The sequence below is a fragment of the Nerophis ophidion genome, linkage group LG03 (genome assembly GCF_033978795.1).
Source record: "Nerophis ophidion isolate RoL-2023_Sa linkage group LG03, RoL_Noph_v1.0, whole genome shotgun sequence".
Taxonomy (NCBI): domain Eukaryota; kingdom Metazoa; phylum Chordata; class Actinopteri; order Syngnathiformes; family Syngnathidae; genus Nerophis; species Nerophis ophidion.
Window position 1 is genome coordinate 41,976,654 of NC_084613.1, and position 22,581 is coordinate 41,999,234.

The 22,581-nt window shown below is 41.2% G+C and overlaps 1 protein-coding gene across 8 annotated transcripts in view; it reads left to right on the top strand.

Moving 5' to 3' along the window:
* slc38a6 (solute carrier family 38 member 6) overlaps nt 1–22,581 on the top strand; it is a 101,845-nt gene that overhangs the window by 5,769 nt on the left and 73,495 nt on the right. For all 8 annotated transcript variants that reach the window (XR_009806124.1, XR_009806125.1, XR_009806123.1 and 5 more), the window contains 2 exons: nt 5,955–5,994; nt 11,227–11,305. Coding sequence is in view for 5 of the 8 variants with exons in the window: in XM_061895220.1 (XP_061751204.1) it covers nt 5,955–5,994; nt 11,227–11,305 (119 nt within the window). In the remaining 3 variants the exon portion in view is untranslated. The remainder of the gene's footprint in view (nt 1–5,954; nt 5,995–11,226; nt 11,306–22,581) is intronic.

Sequence of the window (22,581 nt, forward strand, 5' to 3'; positions counted from 1 at the left end):
AAGCTGGCTTCTGCATCAGCAGATGGATGGCTTTTAATCAGAATCAGAAATATTTTATTAATTCCCGAGGGGAAATTAAAATTTTCAGCACAATCCCATTCAAAATCAGACAAACATTACAGGGAGACAGAACAGGGGTGGGGGGGGCGCTGGGTGAGGAAAAAAAAAACGGTCTAAGCCTGGCCCCCTGGAAAGGGGGTCCAGACTTAGGCCAAGGGAAAAAACAACTCATAGCCATAGCACACATCCCTCTTACATGTTTGTAAGAGGGAAACATCAAAGACCACAAAGGACATTAAAAAAGCAGAGCTGATGCAACCAGCCACTTCTACATACAGCTCTGAATAAAAAGTAAAAGAAACATATACTTTGCGGTGGCCTCTGCGGTGTTCCACGCCATTGTCTACTGTGGTGGAGGTAGCATGACTAGAGACAGGAACAGACCCAACAAAGCTAAGTTTGTAATGCACAACACAATATGATAGAACACCGATCTGTACTGACTGAAAACATGAGCAATAATATGACAGTATCTGTAAAGTATTAGCCTTCATTTTATGTTTTGTTTGTACAGAGGTAGCTTGACAGTGCTTGTAGATGTACTAACAAGCATGATGTGCTGCATGTATTATTATCAATATTATAGTGACTTACTTGATGGATAGTTGTCTGTTTGGTCAAGCTGGTTGGAAACATTTTTGAAGCTAATTTTGAGTAGGTGGAAAAAAGTATACATTCCTGCAGAGTTTGTTACCGCAAACATAAACTGTCTTTTGTTGCAATGCAGTTTTTTTGAGCACTCTCTTCTTAGCAGATACAAAGTATTTCCATTGATAATAACATTGTTAGCCATTCAGTGCAGTAGAAGCACTACATTTCTGTCGGCAGACCTTGGCTCCAAGTTCCACATTTACACAGTCAAGTCACAACGGTCGGCTTCCATCTGCTCCAAGTGTTATCTTTCTTTTGTGCTTGCGCAGCCTCAATAACCAGCAGTTCATCCTCCATATATTCAGGCTCAGATTTGGAATTCTCCTTTTTTTAAAAAAATAATCTTTAGAATCCATTAAAAAGTGTGTGTCTTTGTCATTATGGGAGGCAAATTTAAAAAAAAATGCGGTTCCCCTTTGAAGCAAATTAGAACAAGCATTAAAATGCATAAACTTCACTTCAACTCGCCACCCAATTTTTAATTTTCAAAACAATATTTTAGGCATATAGCGTTAAAATTAAAGCTGTATGTTGTAGCCAAAGCATTAGCAACCTTCCCATTGCACTAATAAGACCACTAGGACTTAGTTATTATTGTCACTTTCTTAGAATTAGATCATTTAACATGCTCAATTAAAAAGTGGTTATTTTTAATGATGGTCGTGACTGTGAAGACTTTGAGTCCAAAGGTGTGGTCAGTTGTGGTATGTGTTTCTTCTCTGAGCTTTTCATGATGTTGATTTTCTATTCAATGGTGAGGGCTTAACTTTTCTGTGGTGCACGTCCACCATAGAGTCTGGCTTATGCTTAGGAGACGTGATGAAGTGCAAAAATTTAAAGGGTAAGTGCACTTTTTTGGAATTTTGCCTATCATTCATAATCTTTATGAGAGACAAGAAGATGTGTCTTGTTTTTTGGGGAGTTTTTTTGCATTCTAATTCGTAATAATCTGCTTGTTCTAGGTGGCTAGCAATGTTGCTATTGTATCCATTTTGGAATTCATTTAGTCTTTAAATGACTCTAAATATGCATCCAAACACAGCAAACAATAATACTCCATACACACTATATAGCGCTAATTAGCTTTGGCAGCGACAAAATTGACATACTCAGCTTGTGCATCATGACCACTTCTAAATTGGTAAGATTTACTTAAAATTGATAAATCATTCCTCTCGTGTGGATAGTAGAAGGATGTGGACATAAACCGAGTTGGTCATTTGTGACATTCAACTTGGACTTGGAAAAAGTGATAGATTGTCATCCCACTGGGTTGAGTTTTTTCTTACCCTGATGTGGGATCTAAGCCGAGGATGTCGTTGTGGCTTGTACAGCCCTTTGAGACACTCGTGATTTAGGGCTATATAAGTAAACATTGATTGAGATAGCGGTACCGTAATTTTTTTTTTCTTTCTTTTCTTAAACCCTTTGTGAGAATTATAAATAAATCTTAATCCAAACAGCAATATTTGAACTTCATATCCAATCAGGCAGCATCCTAGTGAGAGCAGACATTGTTCAGTAATTGATACTTTTATTATGTGTGTTGTCTCTCATGAAGTCTGTCATGATAAGTACTGTATTGTTGTTGTTGAATGAAATTATGAACATTGTGATACTTCTGTGAAATTATGCTTTAAATGACCAAAACACATAAATATTACATGTTATGAATGTGCCTGTTACTGCATTGAATATTTACTTATGGCATGTATATAAAACCTTGGACTGAAGAGAGCGACTCCCGTTGACTCAGTTGATAGCTGACTTATTTATGTTTATTTACAATATGGTATGCATAAAAAAAAGAGACATTCAATATGTGTGCTTATCTCACATAAGTTTTCCTTTGCATAATAATAATGAATCCTCTCTGTAACTGCATGTGATGCACATTCTGTATTGTTCAGTTAGCCATACTGTATTAAGCAGCCTGGAAAGGAACGTGTGTGACACTTTACCATACATCAGGGTTTCCCACAGGATTGTCGTCTATTTGTGGCGGTGGCATGGATTGATGATGTAATTTTCATATTTGTTTTATTGGCCATGTGGCATTTGCAAAACATGAGTAAAATACAGAAAAGCAAAAAAAGTATGTGTAGATCTACAAATTAATACTTCTCCCACTGATGTTGTACATTTACTTTTGGTTGTATGTGATTTATTTTATTCTATTTATTATTTATTCTTATTAACATAGCTATGCCATTTATCCATCCATCCATCCATCTTCTTCCACTTATCCGAGGTCGGGTCGCAGGGGCAGCAGCCTAAGCAGGGAAGCCCGGACTTCCCTCTCCCCAGCCACTTCGTCTAGCTCTTCCCAGGGGATCCTGAGGCGTTCCCAGGCCAGCCGGGAGACATAGTCTTCCCAATCAATCAATCAATCAATCAATGTTTATTTATATAGCCCCAAATCACAAATGTCTCAAAGGACTGCACAAATCATTACGACTACAACATCCTCGGAAGAACCCACAAAAGGGCAAGGAAAACTCACACCCAGTGGGCAGGGAGAATTCACATCCAGTGGGATGCCAGTGACAATGCTGACTATGAGAAACCTTGGAGAGGACCTCAGATGTGGGCAACCCCCCCCCCCTCTAGGGGACCGAAAGCAATGGATGTCGAGCGGGTCTAACATGATACTGTGAAAGTTCAATCCATAGTGGCTCCAACACAGCCGCGAGAGTTAAGTTCAAGCGGATCCAAGACAGCAGCGAGAGTCCCGTCCACAGGAAACCATCTCAAGCGGAGGCGGATCAGCAGCGTAGAGATGTCCCCAACCGATACACAGGCGAGCGGTCCATCCTGGGTCCCGACAAGCGGTCCATCCTGGGTCTCGACTCTGGACAGCCAGTACTTCATCCATGGTCATCGGACCGGACCCCCTCCACAAGGGAGGGGGGGACATAGGAGAAAAAAGAAAAGAAGCGGCAGATCAACTGGTCTAAAAAGGAGGTCTATTTAAAGGCTAGAGTATACAGATGAGTTTTAAGGTGAGACTTAAATGCTTCTACTGAGGTAGCATCTCGAACTGTTACCGGGAGGGCATTCCAGAGTACTGGAGCCCGAACGGTAAACGCTCTATAGCCCGCAGACTTTTTTTTGGGCTCTAGGAATCACTAATAAGCCGGAGTCTTTTGAACGCAGATTTCTTGCCGGGACATATGATACAATACAATCGGCAAGATAGGCTGGAGCTAGACCGTATAGTATTTTATACGTAATTAGTAAAACCTTAAAGTCACATCTTAAGTGCACAGGAAGCCAGTGCAGGTGAGCCAGTACAGGCGTAATATGATCAAACTTTCTTGTTCTTGTCAAAAGTCTAGCAGCCGCATTTTGTACCAACTGTAATCTTTTAATGCTAAACATGGGGAGACCCGAAAATAATACGTTACAGACGTAACAAACGCATGGATAATGATCTCGGCGTCTTTAGTGGACAAAATGGAGCGAATTTTAGCGATATTACGGAGATGACAGAAGGCCGTTTTAGTAACGCTTTAAATGTGTGACTCAAAGGAGAAAGTTGGGTCAAAGATAATACCCAGATTTTTTACCGAGTCACCTTGTTTTATTATTTGGTTGTCAAATGTTAAAGTTGTATTATTAAATAGAGGTCGGTGTCTAGGAGGACCGATAATCAGCATTTCCGTTTTTTGGGCGTTAAGTTGCAAAAAATTAGCGGACATCCATTGTTTAATTTCATTAAGACACGCTTCCAACTGACTACAGTCCGGCGTGTTGGTCAGCTTTAGGGGCATGTAGAGTTGGGTGTCATCAGCATAGCAGTGAAAGCTAATACCGTATTTGTGTCCTGGGTCTTCCCCGTGGCCTCCTACCGGTTGGACGTGCCCTAAACACCTCCCTAGAGAGGCGTTCGGGTGGCATCCTGACCAGATGCCCGGGCCACCTCATCTGGCTCCTCTCGATGTGGAGGAGCAGCGGCTTTACTTTGAGCTCATCTCGGATGGCAGAGCTTCTCACCCTATCTCTAAGGGAGAGCCCCGCCACCCGGCTGAGGAAACTCATTTCGGCCGCTTGTACCCGTGATCTTATCCTTTTGGTCATGACCCAAAGCTCATGACCATAGGTGAGGATGGGAACGTAGATCGACCGGTAAATTGGGAGCTTTGCCTTCAGGCTCAGCTCCTTATTCACCACAACAGATCGATACAGCATCCGCTTTACTGAAGACGCCGCACCGATCCGCCTGTCGATTTCACGATCCACTCTTCCCCCACTCGTGAACAAGACTCCTAGGTACTTGAACTCCTCCACTTGGGGCAGGGTCTCCTCCCCAACCCGGAGATGGCACTCCACCCTTTTCCGGGCAAGAACCATGGACTCGGACTTGGAGGTGCTGATTCTCATTCCGGTCGCTTCACACCCGTCTGCGAACCGATCCAGTGAGAGCTGAAGATCCCGGCCAGATGAAGCCATCAGGACCACATCATCTGCAAAAAGCAGAAACCTAATCCCGCGGCCACCAAACCGGAACCCCTCAACGCCTTTACTGCGCCTAGAAATTCTGTCCATAAAAGTTATGAACAGAATCGGTGACAAAGGACAGCCTTGGCGGAGTCCAACCCTCACTGGAAACGTGTCCGACTTACTGCCAGCAATGCGGACCAAGCTCTGACACTGATCATACAGGGAATGGACCGCCACAATACGACAGTCCGATACCCCTTACTCTGAGCACTCCCCACAGGACTTCCCGAGGGACACGGTCGAATGCCTTCTCCAAGTCCACAAAGCACATGTAGACTGGTTGGGCAAACTCCCATGAACCCTCAAGAACCCTATGCCATTTATAACCTACTGTATACATATCCCACTTTTTTTAAATGACTATGTACATACTATCGTTCTTGGGGTACTCATTCGGCTAAATACGTGACCTCGGGTACTAAATTTTATGCCGTCTGGTGCCTCATCTATGTTGGTATGACAAAGTTCCTCGAATCCTATTGTTGTCACTGTACTGCTTTTCTTTGCCACTTTAATCACTGGAGGCCTCTGTGGAGAAGCTAAAAAAAAAGCTAAATGTCCTCTGCGGGCTCATTTAGAAGAACCCTTGCAATATATGCTGTTTACGTCACATACAGGACTGGTTACATCGTGTTTTGTGTTATTTATAGGCGAAAATGTCAGATATCGTTCTCTTTCCTCAGCTTTTAGAAATTTAGCATGCTGAAAACACAACTCATCCTGTTAAAATGTTTCTATAGGTTCTTGTTGCAGTTGCGATCCTCGTCCAAAATGTTGGCGGTAAGTCTCTTGTTTCTTCTCAACATAATTTCCATTTTCCTATGATAATAACCACTTTATTACTGGGGCAGAGAGCGCCCCCTGCTGTCAGCTTGTTAAGTTTATTGCTCAATGGCTAGGCCGTTACTCGAAATTCTTCTGATAACCTATGACCCCACGGATTCCGTCCTCAGCCATCCTCCCCTGGGCATGAAATGTGACTTCTGCTCTAATTGATTACTGATGGTAAAACCCCTTCCCATCCTCTAAAACGACCCTAAAAGGAGCCCCTCCTCTTTGGACTCCACCCCCTCCCTCTGCTCCCGCGGCCTCGCTAGCTTTGGCAGTCCGAGGTGATGGTGCTACCGCACTCATTAGCGGCGCTGCTGAGTGGATTATTGTGCTGCCCTCTGGTATGTTTGTGGTTTTCCCAGCATGGGGCACATTGTGGAATGGGGGGGGGGTGTTCAGCGTGTTAGAGCCACTCCAGCATGCATCTGTCTGCACGCTGGGCCCCCTTTTATAAGAGTGCAATTAGCTTCACCCTGAGTAAACATTCATCTGCACTGCCAAAGGCTGATGGGCCAATTGACCTTATTACTGGCCAGCATAGAGGCTCTCACAGTGTAATGAAAGTGACTCTGTCTTATGTTGCTTACTTTGATGACCACACACACACACACCATCCCATATCCATTTTCTTCTTACATGTTTTCTTACCACTCCACTAATAACCAATCCTTCTCTTCACTCAAGGACATCTTTGTTAGAGACGTAAGTACTGAAAGATCTCTGTCAGTGTTGTTATAGTGATGTCAAGTGCATGAAACTAATTTAGTACATATTGTCTGTTGTGTGTCTGTGTTGTTTGTTGTGGTTGGTAGAATATGGTCATCTACCATGTAGGTTTGGTATTTCTGCAATGTTTATTTGTCAGTCAAAACAAAAGAAGACTCCGTATCACTTGCGTCTCTAAATACGATCATTTTAACTTTTATTGAAATATATTTGCAATTGCACTTTTGTATTTTTTTCAAATTCATTACAGGTAAGATATTGGTATAACAGGGGTTACCACCCGAACGCCTCCTTCGGGAGGTGTTTAGGGCACGTCCGACCGGTAGGAGGCCACGGGGAAGACCCAGGACATGTTGGGAAGACTATGTCTTCCGGGAAGAGCTGGACAAAGTGGCTGTGGAGAGGAAAGTCTGGGCTTCCTTGCTTAAGCTTTTGCCCCCGTGACCTGACTTTGGATAAGCAGAACAAGATGGATGGATGGGTTGTGTCCTTTACTTTTGAAATGTCATTTCAGATAGGTCAGTTTGGCATAACAACCCTTGTAATATTAGCATGTAAATCCAAAATATTGGGATTTTTTAATAAAACAATAGTCTGAAAAAGAAAGGTTGTAGTATATTTGGGGTTTACAGGTTAATACATATAAACTAAATGACTTATGTCAGAATTTTCCCTGTAGAGGTGCAGCCATGACACAGTTAAGCTTGGAAAAAAAGTTGGGTGAGCAAACACCAGGTTATGAGGCTAATTGTAAGATAATGATGATCAGTGACATGAATGCCATTAAACTCCAGCTAAGAAATAAATTATACTGTAGTACATAATGTTTACTTCTTTATTAGTGACTCAGTACAAAAAAGTATCTTTATGTTTGAAAAATCTTTACAATTTGTATCATATTGCTTCAGCAGCAATCAACTTGGATGTTGTATTAAACCTTGAGAAGCTATTACTACTACACTACACAACGCGTGTCTGTATTCTGTACAATTGTTCCGTATAACCTATTGATTAACAAGTGAACACAAATGAAAAACCCTGCTGCTCATTTTTTCGAGTGACCCTCGCTCATTCTGTACTGTAGAAATAAATCAGTCTTAGTGGTTCTATTTATTCATTGTGCATCACTAAAATGAAATCTGGGAAGGGAAAAAAAACTACTTTAGACTTTTTTATTTTGCTACAAAATATTGTCATTAAAAATATGTATTGCATTTTTTAAAATCCATCCGTCCATCCATTTTCTATCGCTTGTCCCTTTTGGGGTTGCGGGGGCTCACTGGAGCCTATCTTAGCTGCATTCGGGCGGTTGGCGGGGTACACCCTGGACAAGTCTCCACCTCATCACAGGGCCAACACAGATAGACAGACAACATTCACACTCATATTCACACACTAGAGCCCATTTAGTGTTACCAATCAACCTATCTCCAGGTGCATGTCCTTGGGGGTGGGTGAAAGCCGGAGTACCCGGAGGGAACCCATGCAGTCACGGGGAGGCATGCAAACTCCTCACAAAAAGATCCCGAGCGCAGAATTGAATACCGGACCTTCGTATTGTGAGGCAGAAGCACTAACCCCTCTTCCACCGGGCTGCCTTTTTAAAATCAGTATTATTAATATGATTACCTCTTTCTGATTGGCTGGCAAAAATCAACTGTTTCATGCTTCCTCATAGTGAGGTGGGTTGCATCCTTTTTTACTTCAGACACCGAATACAGTCACTTTCCCTACAAAATGCTAAAGTCTGAATCCATCCATCCATTTTCTACCGCTTGTCCCTTTCAGTGCTGGAGCCTATCTCAGCTGCATTCGGCCGGAAGGCGGCGTACACCCTAGACAAGTCGCCAGCTCATGCACTTTGTTTAACCCTATGTAAAGGACATGAGAACAAATATCCCTTACCCCTAAATGAAAAAACATGTAGCACACATCTGCTTATTTTTATTTCTAGTTGCACACATAACATGTTTGACTAATTTGCATCATTAAAACTTTAAAAATTAAATTTATACAGCAACTTTTGGCAAAATATACAAACCCCGTTTCCATATGAGTTGGGAAATTGTGTTAGATGTAAATGTAAACGGAATACAATGATTTGCAAATCATTTTCAACCCATATTCAGATGAATATGCTGCTAAGACGACATATTTGATGTTCAAACAGATAAATATTTTTTTTTGCAAATACGTGACAAAGAATTTGGGATGGGGGCAATAAATACTGATAAAGTTGAGGAATGCTCATCAAACACTTATTTGGAACATCCCACAGGTGTGCAGGCTAATTGGGAACAGGTGGGTGCCATGATTGGATATAAAAACAGCTTCCCAAAAAATGCTCAGTCTTTTACAAGAAAGGATGGGGCGAGGTACAACCCTTTGTCAACAACCGCGTGAGCAAATAGTCAAACACTTTTAGAACAACGTAGAACAAAGTGCAATTGCAAGAAATTTAGGGATTTCAACATCTACGGTCCATAATATCATCAGAAGGTTCAGAGAATCTGGAGAAATCACTCCATGTAAGCGGCATGGCTGGAAACCAACATTGAATGACCGTGACCTTTGAGCCATCAGACGGCACTGTATCAAAAACCAACATAAATCGCTAAATGATATCACCACATGGGCTCAGGAACACTTCAGAAAACCATTGTCACTAAATACAGTTTCTCGCTACATCTGTAAGTGCAAGTTAAAGCTCTACTATGCAAAGCAAAAGCCATTTATCAACAACATCCAGAAACGCCGCCGGCTTCTCTGGGCCCAAGATCATCTAAATTGGACGGAAGCAAAGTAGAAAAGTGTTCTGTTGTCTGACGAGTCCACATTTCAAATTGTTTTTGGAAATATTCAACATCGTGTCATCCGGACCAAAGGGGAAGCGAACCATTCAGACTGTTATGGACGCAAAGTTCAAAAGCCAGCATCTATGATGGTATGGGGATGCATTAGTGCCCAAGGCATGGGTAAATTACACATCTGTGAAGGCACCATTAATGCTGAAAGGTACATACAGGTTTTGGAACAACATTTGCTGCCATCTAAGCACCGTCTTTTTCATGGACGCCCCTGCTTATTCCAGCAAGACAATGCCAAGCCACATTCAGCACGTGTTACAACAGCGTGGCTTTGTAAAAAAAGAGTGCGGGTACTTTCCTGGCCCGCCTGCAGTCCAGACCTGTCTCCCATCGAAAATGTGTGGCGCATTATGAAGCAGAAAATACAACAGCGGAGACCCCGGACTGTTGAATGACTGAAGCTCTACATAAAACAAGAATGGGAAAGAATTCCACTTTCAACGCTTCAACAATTAGTTTCCTCAGTTCCCAAACATTTATTGAGTGTTGTTAAAAGAGAAGGTGATGTAACACAGTGGTGAACATGCCCTTTCCCATCTATGTTTGCACGTGTTGCAGCCATGAAATTCTAAGTTTATTATTATTTGCAAAAAAAAAATAAAGTTTATGAGTTTGAATATCAAATATCTTGTTTTTGCAGTGCATTCAATTGTATATGGGTTAAAAATGATTTGCAAATCGTTGTATTCCTTTTTTTTATTTACATCTTACACAATTTCCCAACTCAAATGGAAACGGGGTTTGTAGAGTGCAGTACTAATGTAACAATAAATGTATTGCATCCGTTTAAAGTTTATGCAAAAATTGGACAAAACAAATGTGTGTGACGTCTGGTCCATTTACTGGCAGACTTTCATGCTTCCTTGAGTGTCCTTGTGTCTGTGTGGGCTGAAGGGTTATTGGAAGAGTTCTCTTTTATAAACATATGCAGGATTTGAGAGATTATGGTCGTAGTTTATTTAACGGCAAGCGCCAAAATCTTTTCCCGGGGGCAATAAGGTCCCACCTAACCCAGGCTGTGTCTGCCTTCCCAAAATGTAATCCCTAAACATCGTCTGCCCTTATCACCGGCCACACGTTGCATCTGAAGCTCATTTCACACCACAAACATTCTCTTGTTCTGGTCTCCATCTCTACTTCCATTCACCCGCCTCTTGTGCTTTTGGGGCAAGTATGACCCAAGGAAGGGACCCTGATCCCTTCCTCCGATTGGCTGTCTAGGGAAGGATGTCAGAGGCTGATAATGTCCTGTTTCCTAGTTGGAGGAAAGTGGAGAAAGGGGAGAAGTAGCAGGATTAGCGTCAGATATCATTATTGTTTGCATTCCTCCCCCCTCATTTCTTCATGCACTGCTCCGGCGGTCCAAAAATCTGCACAGCGTCTGCTTCTCTGCACCAAGGGCTTTGCTTGTGATCCCCATGAGCTGCCTGCCCCACCCGTCTGCATTAACTCAGACCCCTACACCCTGTGTGCTGGATACACAGCAACACAGAATCATCCAATGTGTTTGGCATGCTGTGCTTTGTGTCTTTTTTGTGCTTCCATTGCAAATGCACACCATCTAAACTGTACCTCTCCCCTCTTGCAGCCATGTCGTCATATTTATTCATCTTGAAGTCAGAGCTTCCTGCAGCCATCACCAGTTTCCTAAGTCCAGACCAGTCCGGGTAGGTACAGTTGAAGCCTTTTTGTTGCTAGAAATTCCTCAAATACGTAATGAACGCATAAATAACGATCTCAGCATCTATGGTCGACAAAATAGGGCTGATTTGAGCGATATTACAGAGATGAGAGAAGGCTGTTTTGGAAACACTTAATGTGTGTATCAAACTAGAGAGTTGGGTCGAAATTAATAATAATAACTTAGATTTATATCGCACTTTTCTAGACACTCAAAGCGCTCACAGAGAAGTGGGACTCAACATTCATTCACACCTGGTAGTAGCCACAGCTGCCCTGAGGTAGACTGACGGAAGCGTGGCTGCCAGTTTGCGCCTACGACCCCTCCGACCACCACCTATCATTCATGCGCCAGTGTGAGCGGCACCGGGGGGAGAGGGTGAAGTGTCCTGCCCAAGGACACAACGGCAGCGATTTTTTTGGATGTCAATAGGTGGGAAGCGAACCTGCAACTGTCAGGTTTCTGGCCGGCTGCTCTACCCACTACACCACGCCGCCCGCAAAATGTATGACTGCCATCAACTGGTCACATTTAGCTGAATTTCCCCCAGAGATCAATAAAGTACTTTCTATTCTATTCTATTATATTACATCGTGTAACAAATAAAACTGCTTCGAGGTCAGTAAACACTACCAGAATTAATCCGTACATTAGGCGCACCGAGTTAAAGGGCGCAGTGTCGAATTTTATTTTTAAAAAATGAAATAATTTTAAATGCGCCTTTTGGTCCGGAAAATACGGTAATAGGGAAAAAATTAGGGCTGGGCAACGATTAAAAATTGTAATCAAAGTTAATCGCACTATTTCTCAGATTAATCGCGATTAATTGCATTGTATACGCAAAGCCCAATAATGAATTCAAAAGTAGTGTGTCGTGCACCTTTATTGGAATATTCTCCCACGTGAACAAAAGCGCCAAAACATTTGTTGTGCAAACACAATTTAAATCAGTCCTTGTTAAACAGTAGCAGTTAAATAGCATATTTTATGAAAATCAACTCAAAAAATGTAAATACAAACATTTAAGCTTATTGCCACTGCCAGGGTATTTAAGTTATCCTGTTTGTTATGGAAAATAAATATAATCTACATACAAATCTCTGAGCCACAATCATAACATCTGAACAGGCAATTTCTGTGGTAACAGCAGAAACATTTTTTTATCAGGGATCTTATGTTTAAAAAAACCTATATGATAGGTAGTGGGGTGTTTTAGGGAATTTTTGATCAAATTATCCCTACTAGCAATATTAATAATGTGTTTATTCTGCATAGTGCACTTAAAATAATTATGACCATATCTAGGAATTGATATGATGGGAATTTTCCGATTGTTTGCTTGGTGCTTTGATAAACTGAACGCATCATATACATGGTACTATATTGTGATGTTATGAGCCAGGGAAATAAAGAACTACCCTACCCAGCATGCAACAGGAGTGACGAGCATGCGCGGTAGCCCGGTATAGGTTGTGTCGCCATGACGGCATCTTGTATGTTGTGATATGCACGCTCTGAAAGTAAACGTTAAGAACTCAGCCAACACTCCTCGTCTGCATTATTCATAAATAGAAAGACAACACATATAGTCCGCTGCTTCACAGGCCGCTGGATGTAGCCGGCAAAGTATTCTCATGCTAGCTAGCCGGTCTAGCAAGCACGCGTCATTCAGTCCAAAACGGCCCGATCTATCCACATCCAGAATTGTCTGGCGGTCGTAAGTGATTCCGGAGTAACCACGCTGTAAGCCAGCCATGAAATTTGCAGAATTGTCCGGTATTTTTGCCAAATGTTCCATCTTTACCAAGAGCCCCTCGACGCCAAAGCCAATCCGGGCGACGCCGTCTTGTTAAGAAAAGGCGTTAACGAAATAAAAGCATGTAAACAACATACGCAAATGTGCGATAAAATAATTGTCGGCGTTAATAGATTGATGAGTTAACTCGTAATTAACGCATTAATTTGCCCACCCCTAGAAAAAATATAACATTAGTGAAAAAATAACAAATTAAACATAATTAAAATAAAGTTGAATATGTAGCCAGGATTCAATCACAATTGTGTTGCAATCACAACCAGAAATATATCGCACCAGACAGGATTCCCTCTATTTTTTGTGCAAGTGGGCTTAATATGATTGTATTGTAATACAGCTACTATGAGATGAACAATATATAGATTGAGAATATAAATACAATTAGCGATCTTGTAGACCAGGGATGTCCAAATGTTTTACTTGGGGGGCGCATTGGGCTAAAACAGTTTGACCGGGGAACGAAAGCCGACTGCATGTAAAGGAATGCAATATGTATTGTGTGCGTGTGCGTGTGCGTGTGCGTGTGCGCGTGCGTGCGTGCGTGCGTGTGTGTGTGTGTGTGTGTGTGTGTGTAAAAAAATTAAAGTTTGACTCCTGCCTTGTTTACTTTCGTGACGACTTTCTTAAATTTTTGTAACTAATCATAAATATCAAGCAGCTAAATTGCCACAAACATGGACAAGTGTGGAGAGAGTGTTTTACATTTTTCCCATCCTGCACTGTAATGGATTTAAATGGGTGTAATTTACAATTGTTTTCATGGTGTTTGGACCTTTTTCATAATATCGACAATGTTTCAGTGAGCAGGATGTTATGTGTTACCATGTGTGTTGACCTGTATGTTAGTTGCATACAGTATTATTTTATTTTTTTTTACACCATGACTCGGGAAGGTTGTTTGGATTGTACTTTCAAAGGTCATTGAATTAATTATATTGACCACAAAATGGCAGCAAATATGTAGCATTCAGAATTCACCTGGTATTCAAAATAACAGTAGAGTGGAAAAACAAGTTGACTTTATATGCTTAATTGTTTTCCATTGTATCCATTATATATATATATATATATATATATATATCCAATTGTATGTAAAATCTGCAAAGTATGGGAAAATGCTGTCCAGACATCTCAAAATGCCACAAATTCAGTCATATTCCGCTTTGAACTGGAAATAAGCAACAGTTAGAGCGAGATGTGCTGTCTATTTTTCACAATCCTTATACAAGACATGAACACATGTTTTTCTTTTTTTCTGCATTCTAATTTGTATATAAATAATACATAATACATCCGCTAACAATGTGGTCAAAGGGGGCTCTCTATTTTGCCCACAAAACCCTCTGAATGACCATCCAAAACCCACCAACAATACTTAATTTACATATTGTGACCTGAATATCAACCAAATATTAGCGATTGTGTTACTATAAGGGGTAATACAGACTATTTTTAGCTGCAGGTTGATAACATACAGCTCTCTAGTCCTCAGCTGCTGCTCCCGCATCATTGCGTCCCGGCTCGTCAAAGTTATTCTAGATTAGAAATCATGCCTCTCATCTGGATAGTAGGATGATTTAGCCATAAATGTAGAAGTTGTTCATATGTGACATTCAATTCATACCCGGAGATGGAGACAAACAACACACAACCGAAGAGTATGTCTGCTGGGAGACTTTTCCTTGTTAACCCTTAGTGTGCATCATGAATAATTCTTCACATAAAGATATGGACATCATATCAGTCATCATCAAAGTAAGAGCAGGCATTGTACAGTGAGCCATTCTTTTATCATGTTCGTAGTTTGTATGTCTTCTTTAGCACCTAGCAATACTGCTACATGATGTTATAGTGTTTCACTAAAGATAGATTTGTTTAGCAGAACTTCAAAATGTTGTAGCTCATCCTCTTTTAACTCAGGATCAACAATATAAGTTTATGGTTCTTAAGTTTTCCCAAAGTAATTGTTTTTGGCTCTCACAAAGTCAGCAGGATATGCATTGTTGGTGATGAAGAAATCTGTGGTTCCTACATCTACGTCAAGAAATTACGTGACTGGCGACCTTATTATCTCTCAAAATAAATTGTGAATCTTTGTATGATTGATACTATTTTGATCATATCTAATTACTTACAAACCTTGGAAGTATTTCCGTGTCATACATCAGATATATATGATAATAGGGTGTGTGTGTGTGCGCAAAAAAATATTGACTAATGTTAAAGAAAATTCAATTAAAGGAGTCAATCTATGGAATCATTTAAAATAAGAAATTGAAAAATTTAACACACTTAAAAAGATTTAAAAACAAGGAATACATTTAAAATTTAATTATGAACATCTGTGTGCACTTAAACAGCGTGTGAAACAAAAATGTTTTGTGCACATTTTTTAAATGAATAAATTAAAAAGAACAAAGTAAAAAAAAATACGGTTTAAGAGTGGTAGGCAAACTAATATGATGCTTCAACCTACACGTAATCAAATAAATCCATCCATCCATTTTCTACTGCTTGTCCGTTTTGGGGTCGCGGGTGGTGCTGGAGCCTATCCCAGCTGCATTCGGGCGGAAGGCGGGATACACCCTGGCCAAGTCGCCACTTCATCGCAGGACCAACACAGATAGACACACAACATTCACAGTTAATTTGTATTTGTTTTGAACATATAAAGTGTGCACATAATGTTGCTAATTGCTGTATGTACTTGACTGAAATGAAACAACTTAACTAACTTAAAAGAACAACAACAATAATGTACAGCACGTAAGTGTGTGACTGAAGAAAGGATAAGAAATCATCATATAATGCATACTTAGACGATACTAATATTTTGTCCCACCCATATTGGACGGCTCTTAATTGTTTCTGCTGCCTATATTGGAACCAGCGGTTCCAATAGGCGCTATTTGAGGTGCTATTTTTAGTATTAAATTTTGGTATCGAGGCAGCCGGGGTTCCTAACCTGCTGGAACAAAACCGTGATGGTTATCATCAGAGTAACTTTTGAAGATACACAGCTAAAAAGGACAAAAATACACCCACTCACAAATGTTGATTTGCTTCAGCTCTGGACACTGCAGTATTTTACTACACAGTCTCCTCTTAAATACTGTAAGATTCTTCTTCTCATCTAGCTGACTTAATGAGGATTAAAATACATGACAGCCTCTTTGTATTCCTTTGTTGTTGTTTTCTTAGAAGTACTGTTGCTCTCATACAAAATGTAAACATGACCACTTTTGTTGTGCACAATAAAATGTATGTGCTGGCAGACAAACCACCATGAGACCAATGCATTCCACTAGTAAATATAATCATGTTAAATGTAATTCTTAACTAGTATTAAACTTAAGTTATTCCCTTTATTGTTGCAGCTCTTGTGTAGAAGTACCTAATGTTAAGTCATTTTTGACACGTGTGACCACAAAACTACGCAACAAGAAACTTGAGAATAATGTGGTAGAGGACAATGTCTCCCTTAAGCTTTACCACTACTCGCATGCTGTGTGTGTGTCAAAAAACAGAACAACGCATTAGTCTCAGATACACTGACTTTCCGCTGCTCTGAAGCGCCTCACCCTCACAGAGAAATCAACGTATTGACTTGTATCACTTTATTTTTGACCACAGACTCTAAACCCGTTCAAGCGCCTTTCACTCCCCTCCATCAAGTGTTGGATCATCTGTTTTTTATTAGCTCTTTGCTCTCACCCTTAAATCTCTCGCACATGTTCTCCAGAATCAGACTGATACAAGGGGATATCAGTTTTGCCAGTATAATTGCCGCACGCCGTCGAGAAAAACAAAATAGGTCTCTGTTAATTAGTTGGCTTTGAGACGCAAGCTGAGGCGCACTCAAGCCCATCAAAGCCGGAATAACTGAGATGTTTTGTATTACAGCGTCTTCTGTTAAAAATCGTTGTTGTTTCATGGCCCATTCATCTGAAAGCAGCCAGATGAAACTTGAACAAAACATTTCTTCCCTCCCTCGCTGTAGATGTGAGATTGTGCCGCAACAGCCAGCTTTACTTTGTTAGTAAACACTTTGTTGAGGCCGACTCCAAGGCAGTCTTGCTCCATCGTTAGCTTGGGGGTATCTTGTGTCTTCCACATTTCACAGGGTTCAAGATGTTATGTTCCTCTGCAATAAGCCCACAGCGTCTTTGGAACGAATCCTAATGGAAATGTTTTTTGCATTACCAAGTGATTAATCAATTAGGGCTTGTGATACACATGGGGTCGGAAACTTGACTTCTTGTTGCGACTCCCTTCTTAGGATTTTTAAAAAGAGTTCCATAGTTTCCGAATGTCAAAAAATTTAAGAGCTGTGACCACATCAAACCCCTTCAAAATTAACTAGTGCAATGACTGTGAGGCAGGCCTCAGTCCAGCATCCATGGTCTTTTGACCTCACAAGAGTTCTTTAGTGTAAATGGACAAAATTCCCATGTTCAGAAATCCTGTAGGTCTTCCCAGGAGAGTTAAAAGTCCCCATTGTATTAAATTACAGCAGGGGTCTCCAGAGTAAGGACCCCCAGACTGACACTGATAAGTGGAGCAGAGAACCCCTACTTATATATCTTGTATAAAAATGTGTTTTAAATTAAACTGGTCCTAAACATACCTTGTTATTGTGTAAAACCGCGATATTCAAATGATACAGTATAGTGTCGCTAATGGCTAAATAAAAACCGGTGCACTGAACGACATTTGGCGCACTTATTGGTAGCTGACAACCGATGCGCTAACCGTTAGCTGAAATTGGCCCACTCATTGCTATCTGACAACTGCCGCTTTAATTGCTAGCCAAAAACTGGGGCGTTAATCGCTAGTTGACAACTTGCACGTTAATCACACGCAAATTATTGGTGCACTCATTGCTAGCTGACAACTGATGCTTTAATCTCTAGCTAACAACTAGAATAACTAAAAACTGTTAACTAAAAACTGTTGCGATAATTGCTAACTGATAACTGGCACGTTATTTGCCATCTACATAAACCTGCAAGGTACACTGAATAGGGTAGCCATGTCACTGCCATTTTTAAACTACATCACATTGTGTTGGAGCAATGTGTATTTAAATACATTTAAATTAGTGGAAAAAAATAAATGGGGAATATAAATAGAAAACCTATATGATGCTTCTAGCCTACATCTAACACACTTCCTCGTGGTCGATATAATATTTTTTGGTGTAAATTTTGTTAGAATGTTTTGTCTGTGAACTCATTTTTTGAGTCTGGAGACAAGATTGCTGTTTGTGGGGCAACAAACGCCCTATGTGCCCTCGCCGAAAATATCAAAATGTTCCTTTTGAAAATGAACACTGTTTAAATGTATATCTTGAAGATGAACATCACTGCTATTATTTTTCAGGACACAGAATTATTCATTCAATAGTATTTATTTTCCAGACATTGAGCAGACGGGAATGCATGAAACGAAAAGGAACATATAGAAGTTCCTCGACATCAGTTTCAGCTCTGTAGGCTCAGCAAAGGCAGAGAAGCATTTTTGAGACAGCATGTCCAAGAATGACCACATACTGTATGTACGTCCACCTCCCTGTGATGTCACTACGTAGGCAATCTTAAAAAAAAACTCGAAAAATCGCAGGCAGAGATATCTAAAACTGTGTGCAAGCTCAGTAGCCAACATTGTAACAACATATGTAGGTCACAAAAAACACAACTCTTCATAAGTCCCCTGTAATATTTACTCTGTCTGTACACAAGTGTTCATGTAGGATATTCACATTCAAACCAATACGTTACCAATTCCCGGTACCTGGGAATCGATACCGGTACTCAACGGTACCATTTTGTGGTACTTTTGTGTGTCAATAAATATTATTTGTCCATCCATCCATTTTCTACAGCTTGTCCCTCTTGGGATTGCGGGGGACTGGTGCCTATCTCAATTTGTATTGCAACATTTAAAAATTAGTTAATAACTGCTGTCCAGTTGTTATATCTTGGTTTATTATACCTTTTTCTGAGTCTCAATTACAATTGCAAGTCCAAGACGCTAGATTGCAATAGTGTGTATTTTAGGGTGGATTGACGAGTCAGTTCAGTCTTTGCTGTCTAATATTTTGTTGCATCATAAAAAGTGTTATTAATGTAAGTATTATACTTATTACACACCAGCTGTTTAATTGTAACGTGCATCTTAGTTGTAGTTTTTAATAACAAATTTGAAGGTGTTGAAATTGCCTTATAGAATAATTAATGCTAATCATTAGCATGTCTATAACAAAGCCAATATAAATTAGCATCAAAGTAGCACCCTTACTTTACTTACTTTGGATCCAAAGTCAATTACTTATGTTAAAGCATTTAAAATTACCTAGAGATAGTTTGGCTCTCAGTGCTAATGGAGTAATTGCCAAGTGCGGAAGTGCTAAAAATCAGCTGAGTCGCCGTGACGTCATGTGCAACCCAGATAGCGTAAGATGGCACTGTTGGATTGTACATAAATTTGTACCTGGTGCCAAAAACGTAACAGATTTGGCACTTATCCGTAGTACTAAAGATGTGCCAATCAATCATCCTCCAATCAGTATTGGCGATTTTTTTGAAAAAGTACATGATTGCCTTTACCAATTAATTCCAATTATTGCCTTAATGCTTGGTCCGCATTGCTGGCAGTAAGTCGGACACGTTTCCAGTGAGGGTTGGACTCCGCCAAGGTTGCCCTTTGTCACCGATTCTGTTCATAACTTTTATGGACAGAATTTCTAGGCGCAGTCAAGGCATTGAGGGGTTCCGGTTTGGTGGCCGCGGGATTAGGTCTCTGCTTTTTGCAGACGATGTGGTCCTGTTGGCTTCATCTGGCCGGGATCTTCAGCTCTCACTGGATCGGTTCGCAGCCGAGTGTGAAGCGGCCGGAATGAGAATCAGCACCTCCAAATCCGAGTCCATGGTTCTCTCCCGGAAAAGGGTGGAGTGCCATCTCCGGGTTGGGGAGGAGACCCTGCCCCAAGTGGAGGAGTTCAAGTACCTAGGAGTCTTGTTCACGAGTGGGGGAAGAGTGGATCGTGAGATCGACAGGCGGATCGGTGCGGCGTCTTCAGTAATGCGGACGTTGTACCGATCTGTTGTGGTGAAGAAGGAGCTGAGCCAGAAGGCAAAGCTCTCAATTTACCGGTCGATCTACGTTCCCATCCTCACCTATGGTCATGAGCTTTGGGTCATGACCGAAAGGATAAGATCACGGGTACAAGCGGCCGAAATGAGTTTCCTCCGCCGGGTGGCGGGGCTCTCCCTTAGAGATAGGGTGAGAAGCTCTGTCATCCGGGAGGAACTCAAAGTAAAGCCGCTGCTCCTCCACATCGAGAGGAGCCAGATGAGGTGGTTCGGGCATCTGGTCAGGATGCCACCCGAACGCCTCCCGAGGGAGGTGTTTAGGGCACGTCCAACCGGTAGGAGGCCTCGGGGAAGACCCAGGACACGTTGGAAAGACTATGTCTCCCGGCTGGCCTGGGAACGCCTCGGGATCCCCCGGGAAGAGCTAGACGAAGTGGCTGGGGAGAGGGAAGTCTGGGCTTCCCTGCTTAGGCTGCTGCCCCCGCGACCCGACCTCGGATAAGCGGAAGAAGATGGATGGATGGATGGATGCCTTAATAATGCCGATCACAAACGAAGAACCTCCCTGGCTGACACTATATTGAGTTCCTCAACTGATAAGCTAGCATCTAAATATGCGTCTCCATACGAAGCGTAGGACCGCGGCCCTAAGTTAATAATATTCAGCTCCATCCATTACTTAGGTAGATTTGCTTAGGTATCATTATCAAGTATTAGAATGAGGCTAAACATGTTACACACTGGGAGCAAGCAGGAGCAGGCATGTTAATAGCTAAGAAAAGTGCTAAGCTAAGTAAAAATACAGGGCTGCCAAGTTTCAGAAAAAGACAAATGAGACTTTGGTGGCATGATGCGTTTAAAAGAAATTTCATCTTGAGTTCAATCCCAGGCTCGGGATCTCTCTGTGTGGAGTTTGCGTGTTCTCCCCGTGACTGTGTGGGTTCCTACCGGGTACTCCGGCTTCCTCCCACCTCCAAAGACATGCACCTGGGGATAGGTTGATTGGCAACTCTAAATTGGCCCTAGTGTGTGAGTGTGAATGTTGTCTATCCATGTTGGCCCTACAATGAGGTAGCGAGTTGTCCAGGGTGTACACCGCCTTCCGCCCAAATGCAACTGAGATAGGCTCCAGCACCCCCTGTTACCCCAAAAGGGACAAGCGGTAGAAAATGGATGGATTATCTTTTTTAACACTAATTTGGCCTGTTTCAACGTCTATTTATGCCTTAAGACTGATGTACTCCTCTCCAACAGCTTTCCCTGCACTGTGACCCCCTAATACTAGTCTTGCAGTAAATACCCAGAAATTGGAAATGAAAATCATCTCCAGTGTTTTCTCTGGTGGCTCTTCTGTCTCATCCTCTGCACCTATGTTCTCCATTTATATCTCTCAATTCCATCCTGACTGTCTTCAATCTCTTCTGATCTCTCTTCATCTTCCAGTGTTGCAAACTCCTCACCAAGGAAAGTAGCTATTGACTGTTATAAACGTTTCTAGAAGTTGATAGATGACATAATTGGCTCATTTGCAGTATTGATTATAATGGACGATGTAGGAGAGGAATAAGGTAGTGAGACATGAAAATGAGTAAAAAGAAAAATATGATTATAACTGTAAATTAATTTTATTCTATTGATTCTTAGTTTAAACTTTAGTTGTATTTTTTTTGCTTTAAAATCGTTAAATGTGAGAGTATCAAATTTGATTAAAAAAAATTGAAGGCTTGTGATATTCATGAACTAACCAAATCTATTGACTGGCCATAACATGAACGACAGTTTTCTTTTTATTTGAAGCGTGACAGTGATGAAAAGTTTTCATTATTTCACTCTGAAAACCAAGGCAGAAAAAGCAGCAGCTTTGTACAGAGTGGGTGTGTGTCTCCTCTTTGCTCGGACTGGAATGGAACTTTATTTTCATTGCACTTGAAAGTACAACGAAATGTGTTTTTAGTAAAAGCTGTCCAAGAGGAGACATACAGTAGACAGGTGACCGACCGCCTGTGAGGAAAGGCTCAGCTGCCGCTTGTACGTTGACGCGCTTTCATGTCTTCAAAACATCTAAAAAAAAGTCGTTAAATTTGTCACTATTTGTTTTTTAGAAAGAGAGTAACTAAGGGGAGTTGGAAAGATTTTACATTTAGCGAGAAAGTCGCCAAGTTGACAACACTGCCCTGAGATGTGTGTGAAAGATAAAGATGCCAAGAACTGCTTTCGGTGGCTTCTGATCGGTTTACATTGGTTCTTTCTCTCAATCAATCAGTATTCGAACTACATGATGTCGCGAAGAAAAAAGTTTATTATTATAAAAAATATAGAGTAGTAAATGGGAAATTTTAAGACTGAGAAATG